Here is an 18,239-nt window from a genome sequence, read left to right on the forward strand (position 1 = left end):
GTATTAGGTTGTTACGATTGCTATTTCTTTAAATACACCATCTAAAAATTAATCTGTTAGTGCCTAAAATATATGTATTTGTATGATACATTAAGAAATTTGGTAAACACTCTAAGAACTGTCAACTATTTATAAGACAAATAATGTTGGTACCAAAGCCAAATTCAACTTAGTAGTTTGATTCTTCAAATGTTGATAAATAATAAATTTTATTCAAAAAAAAATGACGAATAATGGTACTAATCTTAACTTAATCTTTATCCAGAAAAGTGTATAAAATTCAACCAATCAGAGGGACGTTTGAAGAAACAAAGGTCGGAACAAAGATGAGAGAAAAAAAGCGGATTAAGCAGAAATCAAAACTGTCTACAACGGATATTCAGATTTAGCTCTCAAATTAAAAATACAAATAAAGTTTTCTTGCAAAAACGGGGGAAAAAATGTTGTAAAAAAATTAAACTATTTTTTATTTACCTAGAAAATTAATACCCCAGAAAGGGGGGAGGGGGTATTAAAAATATCTAACACTGCAAGGTTATATATGAACACTAAATGTTTTGTCATGTTTCGATAGTTTAAATATATCACAAATTGTTCACAAATCACAATGTTTAATTAAAATAAATATTTTATTTCAATAAAAGAAACAAATTTACTGTATATATTGCACACACTTTTTGGCTAAATTATTTTGAAATACATTTCATTTCAATATTGCACGTTTCCAAAACACAACATATAAAACAACAATCACATTATCCTATAAGTGTAGGTTAGTATAAACTTAATATTTTGAAAATAAATTCAAAATATTATAAATGACATAGAATGATAAAAACTTACACTAGCAATATTAAACACGCACGGGCAGCCGTAGTACATTTAAATTTCCGAGCCGGGTCAATCTTTCCAGTCCCAGTTAGTACTGTATCGCACATTCAGTAAATAAAGCAGACACTCAATAGGACTAGCCTGAGCAACAAGGTTGACGCGGTCAGACTTTAGATTGAATTTACTTTTACTGAAGGGTCAGAGGTGCATGCTCGGTAACTGTTGTGTTACCACTATATACTCAGTATAAAGGGTTGATACTTTTTAATATTAGAAACAAATTCTTACATTTATCGATCTATTTTTTCTATGTTGAGAACCAATTTTGTAACTTGAAACAACCTTTCATTTTAAGCAAATACATTCTAAAGTTAAATTTGTATTACACATGATTGCCCACAAAGAAGTTTTGGTTTTTAAAAGGCCTATTTTCTGTTTTGGCTGAATAAGAAACAAGTTTACAGTTGCAGGACATCAGAAATAAAAGAAAACATACAATACAAATTATGTACAGTCGTCTTTGAAGTCTTATCTTTTGTGGGTAACCCTGTATCTGAAAAACATCAGCTATTGTTCTTAAAAAGAGCGTTAAGGATCAATGTTTCCAAATCAACCCATTATTTTTGTAACGACGATGAAAAGATTGCTTACGATTTAAACAAATTTTAACTATTTTTAAAAACAATCAAAAAAATAATTCTGAATTTTTCATGGTTCTTTCAATATCTTAAAGGAGACAGTTTTGTATTTAAAATGTTTTTGTCAGAACATGATGTAAAAGTTGTCTTTAATTCTCATCGTACAACTGCTTTCAGTTTCGACTGATTCTGATTTTAATTCTATCTAGTCTGCTGGATTCTAGTGATCCAGCTTCTCAGAGACATCTATTGTATGTTTATCTAACTATCTAGCCTGATGAGTTCTTGTGATACAGCTTCTTAGAGACATCTATTGTACGTTTATCTAAATATCTAGTCTGCTGGGTTCTTGATCCAGCTTCTCAGAGACATCTATTGTAAGTTAATCTAACTACTCAGCCTACTGGGTTCTATTGATCCAGCTTCTCAGAGACATATATTGTATTTTTATCTAACTATCTAGCCTGCTGGGTTCTAGATCCAGCTTCTCAGAGACATCTATTGTATGTAAATCTAACTACTTAGCCTGCTGAGCAGAAACATTTATTGTCTGTTTTTGCTAACTATCTAGTCTGCTGGGTTCTTGTGATCCAGCTCATCATGCGAAGTTGCTTCTCTTGAATCCACCCTTCTGCCCTGTAGTTTTCTAGCCGACTAGATGAATGAGGATCAGAGGATTTCCCGGATTTTGGTGGAGGGGATGTTGGGCTAGCAGCCTAAATAATATTTAGAATAAATGAAGAAAATTTAAACAATTTGATTTTTCTAAAGCAAGATTTTTAAGTAAGTTTTGATGTAAAAAAATAAGCTTAAAAGAATTCCCACACATTTTAAATTTGCTCATCTCTATATCTTTGAAATCTGATTGTGTAAACCTTTGGTGTTTCAAACTTAGATGATTTAATGTATTTAAGAGAATTCATAATTTGAAATATTGAAGGTCTAAAGTATTAAGTCGCAAAGATTTAGAGAATTGGCGGCAAAAACCTAAATCCTTGATATGAAACATGTGTTTACCTTTATAACAGTGTTTGCTACATATTGTGATTTATCTGATCTATCTTCTGCAAACATAGCGGAATCACTGGTAGCTGTTACAGTACTGATAGATCTACAGGAGGTCAGGGAAGCATCCTCTGCAAATAAATTATTTTATTTTATAATTTTATTTCTTAAAGAGTAACTTATGTGACCCCTTTATAATTAATGTATCCTTGTTTTCCTTTTTGAAAATTCAAGTACAGGTTTTATTTGTATAGGAACCCCACGGAGTACTGCAGGTTACCCTTCCGATCATGTTTTCTCCTATAGTGTTAAAAAGTAAATTTGTATAGGAACCCCCCGGAGTACTGCAGGTTACCCTTCCGATCATGTTTTCTCCCATATGGTTATAAGGTACTGGAGTGCTGGAGTTGACCTGTACACCCGTAACCATATTTACTCCTAGGTTCAGTAGGTTTAGGATATCTATGTATACTCCCGGAGTACTGTAGTTTACCTGTAAACCCCTGATCATGTTTTTCCTGGGTTTAGTAGGTTCAGGATATCTATATACTCCCGGAGTACTGTAGTTTACCTGTATACCCATGTTCATGTTTACTCCTAGGTTTAGTAGGTTCAGGATATCTATATACTCCCGGAGTACTGTAGTTTACCTGTATACCCATGTTCATGTTTACTCCTAGGTTTAGTAGGTTCAGGATATCTATATACTCCCGGAGTACTGTAGTTTACCTGTATACCCCTGATCATGTTTACTTCTGGGTTTAGTAGGTTCAGGATATCTAGATACTCCAGGAGTACTGTAGTTTACCTGTATACCCCTGATCATGTTTACTCCTGGGTTTAGTAGGTTTAGGATATCTAGATACTCCAGGAGTATTGTAGTTTACCTGTATACCCCTGATCATGTTTACTCCTGGGTTTAGTAGGTTCAGGATATCTAGATACTCCAGGAGTACTGAAGGGTCCTGAGGATCCAAAAATCCCTCCTGGACCATAAACTAGCTCTCTTTTCTCGCTCAAGCTTAGTTTTGAAACATCACTTATCTGAAAAAATATTAAATTAATCCTATTTTATGTAAAATATTATGAAATACTACGAATTTAAAATTATCAACCATTATAGAAAAATCCATGATTATTGTTGACATTGCAAATGATTTTTGAAATGTTTAACATTTTTGGCACCAAATTTGTTACATTTCTGTGTTTGACTTAAAAAATAACTGACTAGTTATTGTAGCATGTTTGGAACTTTATTTTCTTTAAAAAAAAATTATTTTGCAGCCAAAAAGTTAGTAATCTTATTTTATTTGCATAAACCTGGGATTTGGAAGATGTAGGCCTCTCATTGTTCTTCAGTGAAGGACTTGTAGGAGGGTGATTTGGGGAACTTGAGTATCTTTGATCTGGTGATCCATTATTTCGTTGGTCTGGTGATCCATTAATTTGCCGTTCTGGTGATCCATTATGTCGCCGGTCTGGTGATCTTGTATATCTTTCTTCTGGTGATCCATTATGTTGCCTGTCTGGTGATCTTGTATATCTACCTTCGGGTGCTCCATTATGTCGCCGGTCTGGTGATCTTGTATATCTTTCTTCTGGTGATCCATTAAGTTGCCTGTCTGGTGATCTTGTATATCTTCCTTCTGGTGATCCATTATGCCGCCGGTCTGGTGATCTTGTATATCTTTCTTCTGCTGATCCATTATGTCGCCGGTCTGGTGATCTTGTATATCTACCTGCGGGTGATCCCTTATGTCGCCGATCTGGTGATCTTGTATATTTTTGCTGTGGCGATTGATTTCGCCTTCGTTCTGGTGAACCATCATGTCTCTGTTCTGGTGATCTATTATGCCTCTGGTCTTGTGATTCATTGTGTCTCTGTTCTGTTGATCTATTATATCTTCTATCTGGTGATCTTTGTCCTTGATCTGGTGTACAACTGTATCTATTACTGGCAGCCGTTGGAGGTGGATTTGGTGGCGTAAGAAACTCTCTATCGTACTCTAAAAGAAAATTCTTATGAAAATTGATTTTTCTACAAATAATTTATGAAAAACTTTGATTTTATGAGGTCCTAAAGAATCTGTTTCTATTATAGTCTTGCGGATATAATTTGTAAGGTTGATATCTTACCAGAGTTGTAGCAGGAGCTTTCACAGTCACATGTATCCGACTCCTCCACAGTTTCAAGGTGGCTAGATGCACTGGACTCTCCTCCTTTGCTCACCCTCCTCAAGGATGCTCGTTTCTGCAAGAATTCCATCTTTGACTCTTCCCACTCTTCACGCTCGCCAATTAGACGAGTCTTTCGCATACTTCCATACGGATCCATCGGAGCTTTAGATTTAGGATCTATTGTTCTATCAGTAAATAGTTTGGAAAGTTTAGGTCCTACTTCTGCATGTTTCTCTTGTATAAATTGCTGACTAGGCTCACTGTGCCTACTGGCTGCTGGAGGACTTGACAATCCATTTGATGGAAATCTTTCTTTTAGTTTAGACTTCAATTCCCGCAGCATGGTGTCCCTCTTCTTACCTGGTGGAATGATTTTATCCGCCACATCTTGAGCTTTAGTTTCCTCCAAAGAGTCAGATTTTGGACTCATTCCAGGTGTTGATATACTTGCTGGATTAGAACTTATCCCAGAGTCACCCATCTCAGAGTTGCCTGATTTAAGAATCTGTACTGTTAGATTTCCCATCTCTTCCTGAAGATGATCCCTGGTGGTAAGGAGTTGATCCTCTGAATAGTAATCTTCTTCTTCTGTTGTGAATTCCTTATGTTCCCTCCATCTAGGTTCCTGAATATACTCCCTGGACTCATCTATAGAATCCTCAGGTTCAGGTGTTACAGTTCTAAACTGGGATCTGGCAACCCGCCTGAACAATTTTAAAGTTATAACTTTATCAAAAACATTAAGAGGCAAGGGAAAAGCAAAAATATGAGGACTTTACCTTTTGGAGGAATTTGCAGATTTTTTCTTTACTCTGCTCTTTCTATCCTCCACTTTTTCTTCATAGATTCTTTCTTTGAGAGGAGCCTCAGGGGAACTTATATCATCTTCATCATCAATAATAACTCCATTCTTTTCTCTTCTCTTCTCAATATTTAAGCTCGCCTCAGCCGAACGGCTTTTGGCTCTAGAAGATTTATTACAGTGAAGATATTAAGACTATAAATATTGCTAAATTTATAATTTGAAATTTTAAAGAGAATGTGAGCGTAATTTTAAGTGATCCTTCAAGCAAAAATGACAATGTCTGATTCACAATGGGTATCTTTAAACTTGTATCTGATAAATTATGTGGAAGATGTGGTCGTTTCTCTAAGCTTAAAAATGTTTAAATCCAATAATTCATATCTGTTTTTCTGCAGAAGAAATGCGCAAGTCACTTTTACAGAAAAACCACAATTGAAAATAATCAGTTTATAAAATTAGAAACTTTAATACCTAATTCAAGCTTGATCAAATTGTTTTTAATCTTTGTGAAGAAACAATCTCAAGAACTGACGAGGGTCAACCCAGACCGAAATATATTTTCAATAAATGTGGAACTAACATCTACTTTTTTACTCTACAGAGGTTTGGTCCATCACCATCACTGAATTTTAAATGAAGGCATTTAAGAGTACCATTGTGAACAGGGGATCTCTTGAAATTAAGCTTAAAGTCCTTTTAAAAGAATGCTAAGAAATATTGAAAATATAATTTTTAACTTTTACCTTAAATTCCCAACAAGGACAATAGAACTGGCCTGGACATTGCCCGAGGAGGATGTGGATTGTTGTGTGTTGCCCCTAGGTGATCTTGACTTGGGAGGTAACGGTGGCGGGATTGAGTTTTGGAGTTGTTCATCCCCCCTAGGGGATTGTCTGGGGTGGGGTAAAGGAGGAGATTCATCCTTGTCTTCTTCAATTTTCTAAATAAAAACATTTTTAAACCATGAAAAGTTAAAGGAATTGAGCCTTTGTCACAAACTCTAATTTTGCAATCCCTATATCATTGCAACCTGAAGGTATAAATCTTTAATATTTCAAACTAAGATAATTTGTAAGAACAGAATTCATATTTTGGAATATTTAAGGTTTGCGACAATGTGTTGCAAAGATAAAGGGATTTAAAAATCAGAATTTGTGGTAAAGACTCCTTTTTATTTAATCATTTCTGATTGTTACCTTGTTTTTGTTGTTTTTCTGATTTCTGTTGTCCATATTGTTGTTGTTATGGTTACTGTTGTTGTTATGGTTACTGTTGTTGTTGTTATGGTTACTGTTGTTGTTGTTTTCATAACTATCGATTCCCACCATGTCACTGAATATATTTATTAATTTTACTATAACTAAAAAATAAATTAGAATGAAAAACAAATATTCTTTTTAACTGCCTTTTGACCAATATTATCAATCTATGATTCCCCCAACAGAGGGAGGTTATATAGTAACTTAATAATTGGGATAATAAGTAAATTGATTATTTAAACTTCTTTACAGGAAAGTTAAGGGTAATTTTACTTTACCAAGAGTTCCCAAGACCAATTGTGTTTACAAAATATCCAGAACCAAGCGAGGGATGTTTTGTTGGCAAAATTGGTCGAGGGAACCCGTGGTTAAGTAAAACTTTTAATTTCCCGAATAAGTAGTTGTACACAATTTTATCGTCTTTTGAGATTAAAATGTGCGAATTTTTTTTAGTGTGGGTGGTTATTTTACTTAATTGTCCGAAGGGGCGTAAAATAACTTAACCTCCCTCTGTTGGGGTAGTTATGGGTCGATAATGTTGGTCAAAAGACGGTAAAATTTATAACCTCCCGCTCTGCAAAATTTTTGTTACAAATAATGCACATTTTCATCACAAAAGACGATAAAACTGTGCACAACTACTTTTTTGGAAAATCAAAAATGTTACTTAACCATGAGTTCCAATTTTGCCAACAAAACATCCATCCCTTGGTCTTGAGAACCAATTGTAAAGTAAAAGTTCTCTTCAAAGTGATTGTAATCTACCTTGTTCTGAAGGATTTGGTTTGGTAACTACATTCAGGACAATCCGAGCATGCGCAGTAGTCAGAACTATTCCCAACACTGTATATACTGGAATCCTGAACAAGAAATGATTTTCAAACCATTTTATCATAAAAATACGCATTAAAGGGTCTGTAAGCGTAGATTCAAGTGACTCTTCATACAAGGATTGTCATGCTCGATTTACAAACGTACCCTGAAAAGCCTTGTATGATCAATCATGAACTAGATATCAGAGTTGAAAACAGAATTATTTTAATTTAGAGTTTTCTCCAAAAGAGACTCGCGCATTTCCACTGCAGGAAAAGATAAAGGAAGGAATTATCCGAGTAAAACATTTTGAAATACAAAAGAAAAAAATCTTACATATTATTGACCAGATAAAGGTTTCAAGGATACTGTTGTGAATCGGACATTGACATCTTTGCCTGTAGGGTAACTTGAAATTACGTTTACAGTCCATTTAATGGTTTGATTAATTAACAATTTAAAATCTGTACTTTCTTTTGCCATTACTTTGTACTGACACTTACCCTTGTATAGGAGTAATTGCTAGTACTAGTTCCATGTCTGTAAGAATGGATTTCAGCTTCTACAACTGTTTTACTACCGTTGATATCTCCGTAATCATCATAAATCTCATTCTCATTATCATCATCCTCTGCTACTTGTTCCAACCTGAAAACAATATTGATTCTATTCTTTTTAATCTTTATTAGTAAACGGATATTCTTGGATTAATCATCACTCAAAAATGCCACTTTACATATATAACGGTGAAAAGCAAAATTGCCGCTTTTAGTGGTTATAAATTTAACCGGATGCAGTCATAGATAAAGATAGATTTAGCATAAGAAGACATTTTTCATCTTGAAAGATATAAATGTACAGATATGTTTTAAAGGTATTCATATTATATAGATTAACTAGGTCGGTTGTGAACATTGGCTGTTCTTATTTCATTGAGTACTTGTGGTGTACATGAGTTCTGTAGAGAGAAATTTAAGTTAGTTTAGTCCTTTTCATGTCCTTCTTCAGTTCTCGTCAATATGATATATTGCTCAGTGAAATATTGTTGTTCAAATAGTTCCATTCCCGGAGTTATTTTACACTCTATTATGAAATCCATTAAAACCCCAAACCACCCCGCTTATCATTGAAGTACACTTTGACCCCTAGAAGTATGAGTTCGCGGACTGTACAATTCTTAGTGATTTTGCGTACATAAGCTATCTATGTTTATTTATTTATCTATAGATGCAGTCTAAAGTCAGACCACGTCAACCTAGTTGGACCAGCTAGCTCTGTCTACAAAGCTAGACCAACTATATTGACCACAGCTAGGCTGTACGGCTGCCAGTGTAGTTGGTGTACCGGGTGTGGTAGTACAAACTATAAGGACCGTTAAGGGCGGTTCAGCTCAGAATCAAATGTACATGAGTTGAGTGTGATGAGAATGAATCTGCAGTTTTTACCTTTCAGATTTATGTTTTCTATTCATTTTGTGTACATCTCTTTTTTCTACACTTTCTTCAATTCTTTTACTTTTGGAATATCCTAAACATTTAATAAATCTAAATAAAGCTTTCTTTTTATTTAATTAAGAGAAAAAAAATGCGAAGAACGCCATTTAACAATTTAACAAATTCAATAATTATATTAAATGTACGTGCATTGTGCAATTTGTTAAAACAATAATTAAATTTGGTAAGAATTTTATCGTCATATGGTGTACCAGCACAGAAAGTCAGTAAAATGTTAGAATTCTTTTATACCTTGCATTTTATTGTCAACATTGCAATTTATTGTAAAAAAATCGTTTGGAAATCATTTTATGACAGACCTTGAAATTTATCATTGATTAATTGTCGACCAGAGTTTCCTGTTGTAGAATAGGTAACTGATGAGGTTCCTGAATCAGGGTTAACTGCGTAGAATGCAGTTGAGTTGCTGGCTGTTGAAGCTGTACTGTTCATATTATAAACAATAGTGCTACCACTACTGTGAGTACTCCTTGAGCTACCAGAACTGATAGAACTTCGCCCTTAAGAATATTTACGTTTAAAAAAGTTCTTAATAGGACTGTAAGCGTAATTTCAAGTATATAAGTTTACTGTGTGAATTCAACACAGATGACGTCACATTTATTCCTAGAAAGCCACTTCTAGAAAGTAAATATTAATATTTCTTAAATTTAAACAGCTAGTAATTTAAGTTTTCAACATTTACAAGCATTTCTGTAGATAAAAAGGGAAAGTCTGTCATACTTGATCAGTCAAAGATTTCAAGGGTATCATTGTGAAAAAAAGGTCACTTTAAATAACGCTTACAGTCCCTTTAATCTTACTTATTTCTTAAATATTACCTGATGAATCACTTTTGAGTAGAGCTTGTTCTTTCCAAGTTGTCTGAGCTGAGTGAGCTCTGATTGGAGATCCCCATGCTTTTATCTCTCCATCAGTATGTCCTTCATCATTCCCAGGTGTATCAGTTCTACCAGTAAGAGATTGGAACAAGCGCACCCTTTCAGCAAAACTTGTTTTACCAACTGCTACTGCGTTCTTTACATGCTTACCAACCAATATAGGCTGAGGTAACTGCTTTGGAACTGACGGGAAGACTTTTCTAGACGGTGATAATGATTCTCGGATAGTCCTGGAGGATTCCAAGTGAGTTGGTGAAGTGGTATTGGATGTGATAATTTCATTGTTATTTTTATATTTTACCCCAGACACTTCATCATCTTTGATAATTACTTGACGTTCCAGGTTCTCTAGACCAAACCCAACAGAACTTTTGTGTCTATCAGATCTTTTTCTAGTTTCAGGGCTACTTCTAATCTCTGATTTTTTTCTGCTTTTAGAACTTTCTCTACCTTCAGAACTTGTATGGCGATGTTTGCTGCTTTGACTTCCTGGACGACTTTTTTCTGCAGGACTTGTTTTTCCATTAGACCGTCTTTGACTTTCTGTACAAACTTTTTCTTCATGGCTTGTTTTTCGAATGGGGTGTCTCTGACTTCCAGCAATTCTTTCATCCTCGGAATTTCTTTCACCTTCATGGTTTTTAGGGTTACTTCGATCTTTTGATACCCTTTCTAATTCAGAACTGTTAGAACTTCTCTTCTCCCTTGAGCTTTGTTTTCCCTCAGCATGTTTTCTGCTCTCAGCTGATCTATGTTCTTCAGTTTTTCTTTTGTTTTCAGAAGGTCTTTCGTTTTTTGGAATTTCAACACCCAGTTTCTTTAACTCCTCATGGTTCATATTGCTGTTTGATGATTCTACAAACTCTATTTGTTGATTGCTAGGCATGTTTTTAACATTACCCATTGCGTCTTTATGATTGTGAGTGGTAGGACTAGAGTTTCCATGTTCTGTAATGCTCTTAGATTCTTCTGGGATTATTGATAAAAACTTGTTAGCAGGACTAAATTCTTCTTTCTTATTATGTCCTATACAAATGTAATTATTAGAATCATGTACAAATTTTGTATTTCAAATCTGATCATAACTCACTCAATTGGATCTTTTCCCTGCACTGGTATGGGTTTTCCCATATAACCCTCCATCTAAAGATGGCATTGACCAACTCACAACAGTACCCTTAAAAGCTTTGTCTGATCTGTTTATAATCTTAAAACTGATTATTTTCTCTGCAAAAGTGATTTCTACCCAAGCAATACTTAAACAAATTATCAGAATTAAACACTTTAAAATCCAGAAAAACGACATTATCTTTCATATTATAGATCAGATAAAGGTTTTAAATGTACTGTTGTCCTTTGTTTAGAGTTTAGAGTTAACCTGAATATGTCTCCTCCTCCAGGTATTCAAAAGACTGAGTAATCTCGTCTTGAACTTCCAAGATGTCCTCCTCAGTAGGAATCTGGAATATCATGATCAATCAAAAATAAGGAAACATTTTTTAACTTACAGTAATTAGTGAGGTACTTCGCGCCAGCGCCATAAATACGAACCTAATTCGTTTTCGTTGCCCTTTCCTTAGACTGCTAGACTGGTTTGAGATGAGTTCACCGATATTTCAAACTTCAATTGAAACTATATGAAAGAATTTTCAGGTGTTCCCTTTAAAACAATTGGTGTAATAAATTGTAAACATTAACTTCAATGTGTAAAGTGCTGTTGCAAAAGTAAATCATACAATTAAAAAAACACTTCCAAGTTGAACAGAAAGTCTATATAGTCACAGATTCTTGCCAAAAATATTTTCTAATCACTTTATGTTTGCAAACTGATGGTGATATTGTAAACTTAGCTACTGTTTAACATAACATAGTTTGAAATATCGAATGTCTAGAGTATATTCTTTTTTATTATTATAGGTCACAGGTTGATGCCAACAAAATGTATGTCCTTCCCTTCCAGCGACCAGAAATAAAGTGAGGAACTTTTGCGCGGGCCTGACTCATATCTCTTTGCACTATCATTGCAGAATTTTTACAATTCTTAATTGTTATTTTGTTTTATAGTTTCATGCATTGCACTAAAAGGATATCAAACAAAATAATAAAACATGACACACGTAATTGTAGGTAATTAATATGGTTTATGGCTTATGTTACCTTGGGTTCAAAGATTAAGGAATCAATACTTCCAAAGGTATCATAATCTGTGTTTTCTCTGCTCGCCATTTTAGAGTTGGAGGGATTTTTCTCCATTGGAACATACATGTGCCCTTAACAGATGTTTTTAAGTAAAGTTTGAAAAAAAAGATAAAGAGAAACATTTCCAATAAAAAAATAAAACAAAAACATATATGTATATCAAGGAATGCAGTAAACGTTAAGGTTTCAAGGGTACCTTCGTAAATCTGCCAACATCGCCATCTTAAAATGAAGGCTAACTTAAAATTACATTAAGTCTTACCAATGTTTATTTGAAGAGAGCCTCCCAGAGCTTGTCGCAGAGCAGCATCAAGATGTTTCCCAAGATCCTCTTCAGATAGATCGTCCAGATTCATCTGTACAAAAAACGTTATTTGTTCAAAACTGCATAGAAATTCATAGTTAATTTCATATATATTTTCAAAATCTGGATTAGAATATTTATATTTTTGAAGAAACCTGGCTAGTTACACTGTCACGGACTTGTCTGTACACTCGCTTACGTTTAGCAGTGTTTATATTTTGCACAGCCCTAAAATAGAATCAAAATTAAAAGTGTTTATATTTTGCACAGCCCTAAAATAGAATCAAGATTAAAAGTGTTTATATTTTGCACAGCCCTAAAATAGAATCAATATTAAAAGTGTTTATATTTTGCAAAGCCCTAAAATAGAATCAAGATTAAAAGTGCTTATATTTTCCACAGCCCTAAAATAGAATCAAGATTAAAAGTGTTTATATTTTTCACAGTCCTAAAATAGAATCAAGATTAAAAGTGTTTATATTTTGCACAGCCCTAAAATAGAATCAAGATTAAAAGTGTTTATATTTTCCACAGCCCTAAAATAGAATCAAGATTAAAAGTGTTTATATTTTGCACAGTCCTAAAATAAAATCAAGATTAATGTTAAAAACAGCCAGCCAAACTTTGTAATAAATCTTTCTTAAATACCCTAGACACTTCAATCTTGCGAATGCTTGAAAAGAATTGAGCATCGTAAAATAATGTTTACTTAGTCCTTCTATTTTCAGTTATTCCTTGCCTCTGCGTTTACTATTGGTCGGCAATGGTTGGTACAATTAATCATCAGTAGAGCGTGGTATCCGAAGCTATTAGAATAACACTTGTAGAAATTTGCAAATCATTTTGATACATATAGAATAGAATAACTAAATTCCATTTAGATACAGCGGTTGGCGATTTTACGAATTAAAAACGATTTTACATCAATAATGCTTTGATTCCTAACATGCACTTTGCAAATTACAAGTTTACAAAGAAAATCTGTTAATTAACTACTCTTTGTATGAATATTTAAGTCTTTGTATTGATATATAGGACGACGATTGTATTTAACGAGGCCCAACCAAAATTGATTTTGTGTAGTTTTAAATAAAAAAAAACATACTTGTCCAGATCGGGAGCCATTGTTCTTAAATGGTTTCTGATTTGTTTCATCTGTCGTTTCCTCTTGAGCTCTGTTACTGTAACCGGTTCGTACAGTTTTTCAAACTTCTCATTGGTCCAACTCTTCTTACTGCTTACAGATCCTCCCTTCTCATTGGTTGAACCTCCTTGCCTCTCATTGGTTAGAGTATCATATCTTCTCTCTGATTGGTTACTCCGCTTGGACACTTGTGAATCGCTTTTCCTTCCGGTCGATCGTTGAATTGAATTTGTTGTATGCTCACTAAAAAAAAAAGATTTTAAATGGAAATAAATTTGAGCAATTATATTTGTTTTGACGAAAAGCATGAATTCTAATTCCTATAACGTTGCAACTTCATAGTTTACACCTTTAACATTTCAAAATTAAGCTTTTTGATCTAAAAAATGGTAGTTTCAATATCAAAGTTCCACAATCAGAACACAAAGAAATGAGTATTAGAACAAAATGGTTGATGAAAGAAACGTTATCTTTATTATTTTTTTGCTAAAATCTAAAATCTAAAAATAACTGTACCTAAGTTGTTTTTGTTTTATCGTATTGATACCATTATGGGGCAAAGGATCATAGTTTGTGGATTTATTTGAGAATTTAGACCCTTTGGAGCTCGATTTTGATCCTTTGGAGCTTGATTTAGAATGCTCGCTTCCATTGATGTGATAAATATCAGAGTGCTTCCTGCAATAATAAAATATTACAATAAAGACACACATATCCGGCTGAGAGAAAATTAAAACATGAAGGAACAAATTGCAAAAATACCACTGCTAAAATAATTAAAAAGTACTAGCTGAAGGCGCGGTGTTGCCCGTGGAAATTTTTAAAAAATCGAATTTTGAAGAAAAAATATTTGATTGGCCGGCCAGAGGGAACATATATACGAATGTCTTGTTTTATTATATAGAAGATAATCTATTAGAATTTGTTACACATTTTCTAAAAATAACCTACAAAATGTGTTACAATTTTTGATAGTGGACGATTGGCAATTGTGTTAGCATTAGCTGTTTTTTCTTGTAAGATACATGGCGCAGCAGAATCTAAACAGCGTACCTCAATATTTTACTTTGACTGCTTTCATCGCTTTCCTCTCCAACACCTAAATTATTTAACTTAAAATAAAGCACTTCGCTCAATATATATATATATATATACACATATATATTTTTAAACTTTTTTTTCAGTTTAAATATACATTTTAGATGTTTAAATATATATTTCTTCCAAGACAAAATGTTTCATGGGTCTAACCCAATCATTAGTTGGAATAAAACTGATACTGGAGTATTTTTTACAATGATTTCACGGATTTTACAGAATATGATAAAAATTGTTTTACATTTAAAGTGATAAATATTGTTTACTTTATGTATGTATATTTATATGTTAGCTAAAGTTGGAAAACTGCTGGACCACATTGGCTGACATTTTTTTTGAGGGAGCCCTTGGGCCTGGGGTTTTATAGGCTAAAAAATTTAGATTTTTTAAAATAAATTTTTTTTTAATTCAAATTTTTTTAATTTCACGGGCAACGCCGGCACTCCAGCTTGTAACTCATGAGAAATGTCAATTTTGCCATGTGATTTTTTTTTAAAAAAGACAACTTTGGCCTATGGCAATTTTGCTATATGTAATTTTACCATGTGACAATTTTGTTATTTGACAAATGTACCGTAAGAAAACTTTGCCATTTGTCAACTTTAGTAGATGACAACTTTGGCAATTGAAAAAAATGTCAGATTTTCAACTTTGTCAACTTTAACATCTGCCAACTTTCACATGAGATTATTCAGTCAGATGAACACTATATCAAAGTAACTGTTTTTAATCTATGTATAGCCTGAAAAACTGTCTCAGAGTAAAGATATTGAGGAATAAGACATGTCCACAAAACAGTTTTAAAATGGCAGCTCATTAACAAATCAGAATCCTAACTAGTGATACCTTACCCTATACATCTAAATAAAAAAAAAATGTAGTCAAAAAACTTTTAATCACAATTTTTTAAGTTAAGAAATTTCAAGGTGGCAAAATCAAGAGTGTTTTTACCAAAAAAAACTATGGGGGATGGTGCGCCTTCCGGGCCCCTCTCTTGATTATACTTTGCTACATATATTAAGTATTTATCAACTACAGTACCTTCCCTCCCCCTCTCTTGATTATACTTTACTACAATATTAAGTATTTACCAACTACAGTGCCAGCGGAGGAATTGGAACCCAGTGAGGATTTACTAACTTCAGAACAACTGCAATCAGTCTGAAAAAAAAATTAAAATTTTTTAAAAATTCAAAAATCTCTAAAAAATTCAAAAGCTAAGAAGTTCAAAATTCAAAATCTTAGGCAAATCGATTAAGCGTTTATGAATGAACATCCAAACGAACACACAGAGATTACTACTTTGTATATAGATAGATATTTACAATAAAAATTCAAATGATATTTTCTCAGATATATCTGTATGTATATTTATAAACCATAAGAATAATTTTTTTAAATTAAAAATTAATATGTTGATTGAAGGTATCTTTATTATATATATGTATATATATTGTATTTGGCGACCTGTTGACATGTATGACAGGTTGCACAGGAACATGTATCCCACTCCTCTATACTCTCATCCAACTAGGATTAAAGGGATATCAATAAAGGGATTATATTCATGAAGGGAATTCATTTAAGGGATTGTTCAACTATTTCAATTAAGCATGACAATCCAAATGAATGATCTTATCGATTTTATTAACAAATTTTTAATTTTAAAGGGTATTAAAAGAGTCAGATTACTTTATTTGAAATAAAACATAGCGTTATCATATTGGAAATACTAAAAACGGAATACGTTTTTTGTTTAATAAATTTATTTACAGTGCTATGAAAAAATATTTTGTAAAAAAGTATTATTAAAATCTCCTTTTAAACATTGCAGCTTAAATGTTTCTTAATATGAACAAAGTTGCCGGATACCCGACAATTAGAGAGAAATCAAAGATTAAGCCTTGGTTATTCAGGTTCTTTCAGAATATAGCACTGCAAATAATATACAGGGTGTCCCAAAAAACATGGGAATTTAGTGACGAATTCGATATCTTCTTTGTTATGATTTAGCATTGTAATACCTAGTTTCAAAACGCATAATTTTGTTATGTCTGCCAGGATTTATTCTATGAAAAGGGTAAAAAACAGTAAAGATGTGTCTGTAATGTCTCCGCAAGATGAATAGTGAAGACGGACAAGTTTACTCTGTTTATATACTGCAATTTTTTTGTTTTAATAAGTACAACCGTATGCAGTACGATATTGAATTCGTCACTGAATTCCCATGTTTATTGGGACACCCTGTATCATTGTTTAAAAATTATACAATCATTCATTACCTTGTCGTTTTTCATAGCTTCAGCATGAGTTTCATAAGATGGAAAATGTTTTCTCTTCTCTTGATCATCTTGCTTAATCGAATTACGGTTTTCTGCACTTATTCTTCTTTGAGAGGAATATATTCCCCTAGGAGGAGTTGCAGGACCTAACTGAGATGCATTCGAATGTCGTCTTCTTTCTGGGGCCCGGGGTGAACCGTGAAAGGGTGAACTGACTTCTAAAGATTTTTGTGGTAATTTCTTGGGAGCTGACTCGTGTTTGACTCTAGTGAGTTCGGTTTCAAAAACATCCTTTTGAGATTTCCACTTTCTCTGTTTTGGACTTTTATCGTCATAATCATCATCATTCATGTTTACACTTTTAACTGTACTCTGGTCAGAATCAGAGTCAAAGGAAGTCTGGGAAATCCCACTCAAAGTTTCTGAAACATTAAAATGCATGAAGTATCGCATCTGAATGTTCAATTATAATAATTAAATAAAAAAAAAAACGAAAAGAAATTTCTAACAACCTAAAAATGTCAGATTTGTGTGTTTTTTAAATATTGTTTGTTCTTTAAGAATACCTAGAGATTTAATCTGTAACTTCTCGAGTAGTTCGACTCTAGATATATACAGGGGATCATTTTCCTGAAATTATTATTATTAATATATTGATATTTTTGAGCAATTCTCCTCTTGATACGTAGATAGCTTCAGGATCCTGAAATGACGAAAAAAATGAAGGACAATTTTTAAAAAAAAATATTTTTTATTTTTAATTTTACTTGCCTTGAGTATACTGCTTGCTCGACTAGACCAAGAATCATGGCGGGCCCGGGATTGCCCCTGATGGGCCCTGGATTGGTTATTTTGGGCCCTGGAAGTAGTTTGCTCATGATGGGCCCTGGAATTAGGAGATTCTACAGATTTAGATTCTGATATCTGGGATTTTGAAGAACTGGCAGGCCTTAAACCGGGTCTTCTAAACAAACAATTAAGTTACAAATCTTTTCTAATTGAGAGATATTTTTTATGATTGTTATTAAATCTTATATTACAAATTTGTATTTATTACAGTGCAGACTCTGTCGAATAGTATGACGTCATTGAATCCTTTTCTTCGAGATTTATTTAACATTTACAATAGTTTTTTTAATACTTTTCTTAGAATTGTTTTTTGAATAAAAAGTGTTCAAATTGCAAAACTATCAGAATATCAAATGCCAAATGATCAAAATCTTTAAATGATCAAAAAAATGTACGTTAAACAGTTAGGACAACTATTTTTTTTCAAAAATATCAATAT

General features: G+C 33.1%; 1 protein-coding gene across 1 annotated transcript; it reads right to left on the minus strand.

The window, feature by feature from the left end:
• Positions 1-20: 20 nt before the first annotated feature.
• Positions 21-17,586, minus strand: LOC111707935 (myb-like protein P). Its single transcript, XM_023481123.1, has 24 exons — positions 17,518-17,586; positions 16,952-17,373; positions 16,137-16,199; positions 15,761-15,830; positions 14,625-14,670; positions 14,088-14,249; positions 13,533-13,814; positions 12,583-12,655; positions 12,386-12,479; positions 12,082-12,194; positions 11,303-11,384; positions 9,865-10,950; positions 9,343-9,543; positions 8,975-9,056; positions 8,033-8,177; positions 7,482-7,576; positions 6,654-6,789; positions 6,201-6,397; positions 5,432-5,617; positions 4,611-5,356; positions 3,795-4,480; positions 3,362-3,518; positions 2,487-2,605; positions 21-2,185 (listed from the first exon to the last, which is right to left on the minus strand). Exons 2-24 carry the CDS (start codon positions 17,300-17,302, stop codon positions 2,033-2,035), a joined length of 5,325 nt encoding a protein of 1,774 aa, XP_023336891.1. The 5' UTR covers positions 17,303-17,373; positions 17,518-17,586; the 3' UTR covers positions 21-2,032.
• Between the last annotated feature and the right edge of the window lie 653 nt (positions 17,587-18,239).

This window comes from Eurytemora carolleeae, unplaced genomic scaffold (genome assembly GCF_000591075.1).
Source record: "Eurytemora carolleeae unplaced genomic scaffold, Eaff_2.0 scaffold841, whole genome shotgun sequence".
Classification (NCBI taxonomy): Eukaryota; Metazoa; Arthropoda; class Copepoda; order Calanoida; family Temoridae; genus Eurytemora; species Eurytemora carolleeae.

Bases quoted from the DNA above. Each gene is read 5' to 3' on its own strand.
- LOC111707935 (XM_023481123.1), bottom strand. From the start codon at position 17,302: ATGAATGATGATGATTATGACGATAAAAGTCCAAAACAGAGAAAGTGG. The intron at 12,480-12,582 runs GTTTCTTCAAAA...TTTTTTGTACAG, and splicing joins GTGACAGTGTAACTAGCCAG to ATGAATCTGGACGATCTATC. The intron at 6,398-6,653 runs GTAACAATCAGA...GTTTTTATTTAG, and splicing joins AGAAAAACAACAAAAACAAG to AAAATTGAAGAAGACAAGGA.